This window comes from Curcuma longa, chromosome 17 (assembly GCF_044706935.1).
Source record: "Curcuma longa cultivar G26 ecotype Majalengka, Jawa Barat chromosome 17, ITB_CL_G26_1.1, whole genome shotgun sequence".
Taxonomy (NCBI): domain Eukaryota; kingdom Viridiplantae; phylum Streptophyta; class Magnoliopsida; order Zingiberales; family Zingiberaceae; genus Curcuma; species Curcuma longa.
Window position 1 is genome coordinate 10862267 of NC_133877.1, and position 5675 is coordinate 10867941.

The 5675-nt window shown below is 40.1% G+C and overlaps 1 protein-coding gene across 1 annotated transcript; it reads left to right on the forward strand.

Annotated features, from left to right (window-relative positions):
* The first annotated feature begins 1156 nt into the window (after positions 1-1156).
* Positions 1157-2047, forward strand: LOC141811937 (transcription repressor OFP6-like). Its single transcript, XM_074700021.1, has one exon. The coding sequence runs from the start codon at positions 1205-1207 to the stop codon at positions 1826-1828; it is 624 nt and encodes a 207-aa protein (XP_074556122.1). The 5' UTR covers positions 1157-1204; the 3' UTR covers positions 1829-2047.
* The last annotated feature ends 3628 nt before the right edge of the window (positions 2048-5675 follow it).

The following is a 5675-nucleotide window of genomic DNA, read 5'->3' on the forward strand; positions in this document are numbered from 1 at the left end:
GTCCCTCTTAGAGATGAGGACAACTCACTTACCATATATTGACCTTGTTTGATTTTCTGTATTTCAAGATTTTATTTACCGTTTATATTTTCACTTTAGAATTGCGTAGGAAGGTTTCAAATTTATCCATTTTTATTTTTAATTTTGGAATTTTAATAAAAACTTTTAATAATACTGTTATAACAATACTTTTTTTTTAATATTTAATAATAAGAAAATAAGGAAAAGTGAAAAAAATAAATAAAAAAGGGAAAAAGTTAAATCAAAAGGAGGTTTGATGCATGCACAGTTCTGTACTTGAACACCATTCATTCTGCCAGAAAATGCAGTTTGATGACTGAGCTTCAGTCCTTGCGGTTAAACTGAAGGAAGATTGAGCTTCCCCAGGTCGAATGAGTGATGAAGTTCTCAAACATTTATGTAGAACTCGTGGTGTGGTTTTGACTGGTCAATCTCAGGGCCACTGTTCCTCTTACACGCAGTTAATGACATACGGCCAATTCACCATGCTTACCTGTGCCAAGCTTTGATCTCCTAAACCGATTCTTCCTTGGCTAACTGGTAAGTAAGTGCCTGAACCTCCCAGTAGTAAAGCAATTATTTGAAGCAAAAGAAGTTGAGAAAGATAAACTTTCTTCTGAAAAAGATATTTCTTCAGACAAGGTAACCTTAGTGCCATTTAACACCGAAGATCTCAGACTCTATTTACTGAGCAGAAAAGAACAGAACAGAACAAAAAGAAGAAGAAGAAAACATGAATAATGAGCTGAAAATGTTTACAGCTTGCGCTTAAATCTTGCTTTCAATTCCTCAGATTTCACTCCCTTACTTACAGAAGTCTGGTGTTCCCAAAGATTCTATCTCATTAAAATGCCTTGTGCAACAGGAAGAGGTTCCTCTTTATTGACTTCACATGGGCAATTAACTCTACCTCCCTCTCCATGCTTTAACCAAGTCCAGTCTAATCCCAAGCTCCTCCTCCTTAAAATGCTAAAAGCTGCACCTCCTTGAACCTAAAAGCACTTGCCAATTCCACCTTCGACGTTGAGAGTTCCAGTCCCGCTGTTCTAGTCTCTGTTTCCACTCTGTTCTGTTCTAGTCTCTGTTTCCACTGATGGATGCACCGCAAAATCCAAGATTTTTGTGGTTTCTCGCTTGCCTCTCCTCCGGCGACCGATAAAGATCGCATCTTTTCGCGTTTACGATGGCTTCGGGCATGAGAAAGTTCCTGTTGCGGCATCCGGTGGTGGTTGAGGTGGGATGCGGCTGCCGCCGGCCAAAGCTCCCGTCTTTCTTCTCCTGCACGACGAAACCCAAGTCTCAAGGCAACGGCGGCTTCCTCTCTCCTTCGACCACCACTTCCCACTGGGGAACCAGCAGCTTCACCGCGACAACCGCCGGCGACTCCTCTTCCACCTCCCGCTGCTACTTATCGCCGGAGAGGCCGAAGGAGACTGCCGCCGGCGCCGCCGAGGGCGGCCGGCGAAAGCCGAGCAGGAAGAAGAGCAAGCGGGCGGCGGCGGCGCCGAGGAAGGGCGTGGTGGACGGGAGCGTGGCGGTGGTGAAGGACTCGTCGGACCCGTTCCTGGACTTCCGCGACTCGATGCTGCAGATGATCGTGGAGATGGAGATCTATGCCTGGGAGGACCTGCGCGACCTGCTCCACCGCTTCCTCGCCCTCAACGCGCCTCGGCATCACCACCTGATCCTCCGCGCCTTCGCCGAGATTTGGGGCGGCCTCTTCTTCTTCTACGACCTCCCCCTCGACACCGTCCACCTCCGCGTCCCGCCGTCGCCGGCGGTGAGCCCCGACGGCCAAAGAAGCTGAGTTGAGATCCTGCTACCACCTGGCTCACTAACTCCACTGGGTGGTGATAGGATCTTCAAATCCCCCCCACTCCCCCAGAATCAAATTAAGACGTGAACTTCGTAGGAACAAGAGGAGTGTCTGATCGTTGACTTTGGTTTTCAGATTGTAGGATTTGTGATATGTTTCACTGACTGTCTGCTTTAGATTTTGAGATTCCGAGCTTGCTCTTTATTTATAGTAAATGACTGCACTAATTCAACAATCCAGTTAGTTTTTTCTTTTTTGTAGTCCTTTCACCAACTCCTTGTTTGCCACCTTTGCTATGGTTTTCATGTTGATGTGTCCAAGCCTCCTGTGCCATAGCCATCCTTCTTCTTCTTTTGACATGAAACACTCAACATACGGGTTAGAAGCAAAAGCCAAATTAAGATAATAAAGATTTCGGTTCCTATAGCCTTCTAGTATGATATTTTTCTCACCTATTTGCCTAACCAAATATTTTGTTGCATGAAACTCCACTTGATAGCCTGAGTCACATAATTGACTTATACTAAGCAAGTTAAATTCCATGTTTTTGACTAAAAGGACTTTATGAATTTTAATTTTAGATGAAACCTCAATGGTACCTCTACCTATGATTTTGAGTTTTCCACTATTACCAAATGATACTTCTCCTTTCTTTATGTATTTTATTTTCGTGAATTTACTTACATCTCCGGTCATGTGTCTTGAACATCCACTATCCATAATCCACATGCCCGTATCCTTCTTCTCTCTCACCTAAACAACATAAAATACATCACGTTTTGGAACCCAAAAACTAGATTCACTTACATTTTGCAAATACTTTTTAGGTACCCAAGCTTGTCTAACCTTGTCCTTAGGTGATTTGTTTAACCCCCTTTGTCTATCTACTAGTGAAATGTAGGACACCTCTTTAGGCCTATATCCTAGCCCCGCCTTGTTGTATACCGCCCGTTGACTGTTTAGGATCATGTCAAGGTTTCTAGACCCTAAGGTGAATTTCTCTAAGCATTTCTTTAGATCCTCAACTTCATTTTTCAATTTTTCATTTTCTTCACATATGTCATGGTAGTCAAGGTTGGTATTCCTAGTTGTTCTAAGTTCTTCTTTTAATGCTTTGACCTTAGATTTTGATTTAACTAAAGCATTTCTAAGATAAGCCATTGTACGAAAAATAAGTTTTTGTTTAGCACTATCCATTACCTCATCCTCACTTGAGGAGGATTCATCGTCGCTTGATTCTTCCTCTTCACTTGATGTGTATTGATCATCCTTGTGTGCCATGAGCGCCATGTGTCGGGTAATGTGGCACACTTCTTCTTCATCATCTGAGGACTCACTACTTGAGGTGTCCCATGTGGTTTGTGCAACCATCACCTCCTTCTTCTTCTTCTTTTCTTTTGAATCTTCTTTCTTCTTTTGATCCGGGCAATTTGGCTTGATGTGTCCCCTTTTGTTGTGACTTTTACCTTGGGGTGGTATGAACATCTTCTTCATATTTCTTCTGGTGAGCCTCCTTGACTTTCCCATCATCCTTTTGACAAAGTGCGCCATTTCTTTGGGTGTCATTTCTTTATCACTATCGGAGGACTCTTGCTCGGAATCGGATGATTCTTCCTTCTCCTTCTTTTTCTTCTTGTCTTTCTTATCTACAAACAAAGCAATACCTTTCTCTTTTGTGGACACATTAGCTTGCTCATGTAGTTCAAACTCACAAAATAATTCATCTAATTTTACCGTAGATAAGTGTTGGGATCGAGGCGTCCGCTAGAGGGGGGTGAATAGCGTCTTTCAATTTTTCTCTACGAGTTTGTTAGCGGAAGCAAAGAGATAATGATAAGGCACAAAGAAACAAACGCTAACCCGGTTCGATTTACTTGGTATCCACCTCAACGAGGTGACTAATCCAAGGATCCACACACGCAGCCGACGATTCCACTATGAAAATGATCTCATTCTCGAAGCACACTTCGAAGGCGGAGAAACCTTCACAACAGGACTTCTTCCTCGTACAAGATTTGTAGTAAAGTTTAGGAGGAAGAGAAGTAGTTTTAGCAATGTAAAAGAGCGATAAAGAAGATGAAAGAATCTGATTATTTTACTCTGTGACGTTGACTACTCTTTTTTATAAAATTCAGTGCACCAGTCGACTGCTCCTAGGGCCAGTCGACTGATGGGCTTCAACGGCAATTAAATATGTATTTAATTTGCTAGTTGTTGCTCAACGGTAGTCTACTAGTCGACTGCTCCAAGGCCAGTCGACTGTCCACTCGACTGATCTTTCTGTTCTTGGCTGTGTGTTCTTCGGATCAACCCCAGTCGACTGCTGGCAGGGCCAGTCGACTGCCTAAGCTGAAAACTCACTTTTTCAGCTTCTTCTTCATCCCTTAGCCTTGACACAAGTCTTCAAACGCCTTCCACAAGCCTCATGCACTTCCTTGCACTTGCTTGACACGTTTCCCTCGACTTTGTCATGCTAAGACTTCTCTTGCCAAGAGGCCTCGCCTCCGGGACTTCACCTTTGCCAAGAGGCCGCGCCTCCGGGTCTTCACCAAGTGCCAAGACTTCATTCCTGGACTTTCCTGTGAACTCAAGTCACATATGTTAGATCAACAAGCATTGCCTAACTTAACCTGATTTAGCCAAACATTAAAATCCAAATCACTTGGGGAAAATTGCCCCAACAAATCTTTCTAAGGTTTTTTAAAATACTACTTAGGTTTTTGGAAAGTAAAATATGAAGGTAAATGGATTTTTGAAAATTTGATTAAAGTATTATGTTTTAAAAACTAATTAAATTTGAAAAAATATTTAGGCTTTAAAAATATTTAAGTTTTAAAAATATTTAAGTTTGAAAAATATTAAATTTTAAAAAATATTTAAGTTTGAAAATATTAAGTTTTGAAAAATATTTAAGTTTGAAAATATAAGTTTTAAAAAATATTAATTAAGGTATTTATGTTTTAAAAAATTAATTAAAGTATTTAAGTTTTGGAAAATTAATTAAAGTATTTAAGTTTTGGAAAAATTAATTAAAATATTTAAGTTTTGGAAAAATTAATTAAAGTATTTAAGTTTTGGAAAAATTAATTAATTTATTTAAAATGATTAATTAGTTTGTTGAGTTGATTTAGAAATTTATTACCTAATTCATCTCACCCGAATCTAAATGAGCAAGCAGTTAATCCTATGGGTGTTGTGAGATGATTTTACCGATTTTATCTTTGTTTATTGTTTGAGATATCTATATTTGATTAACCTTGAGTTAGATTTAGGTTTAATCGTTAATAAATTAAATCCACATTTTAAAAATTAATTTTTAGGCAGTGGCGAGGCACAGAGGCCTTCTTGGTTATCGGAGCAACGATCACATTCTTAGTTAAAATTAATTTAAAAAATTATGAACTTAATCAAGTTATTTATAAACTTTAGTCTAACTAGTCTAGGATGTGGCAAGGTAGCTCGGCTAGTTTGGTATGACTAAGCGAATCAAGTCAGGTACTCCTTACCCTTCTTGACCACTTAACCCAAACCTTCCTAACGTACTATCATCTCGCCCCATCCTAGTACTAGGTTGACAAGAATTAATCAAATAGTTAGTCCTTGCTCTAGCCTAAATTTTCTATTGTTGGAAAATAAAGACTAATTTAAACATGTTATCAAACAATGTGATTTGGATCCCTCAGGATCATGCCCCTTGATGGGTCGGATCAAGTAGACTTGATCCTTAGGGACCCAAAATTGGTTTAGTCCAATTGGATTAACCAGGTTAGTCTTAGGAACCCATGCTTGGACTCTAGTTCGGTTACGTGTTCTATGTGTTAATGACATGAATGATTTG

Bases quoted from the DNA above. Each gene is read 5' to 3' on its own strand.
- LOC141811937 (XM_074700021.1), top strand. From the start codon at position 1,205: ATGGCTTCGGGCATGAGAAAGTTCCTGTTGCGGCATCCGGTGGTGGTT.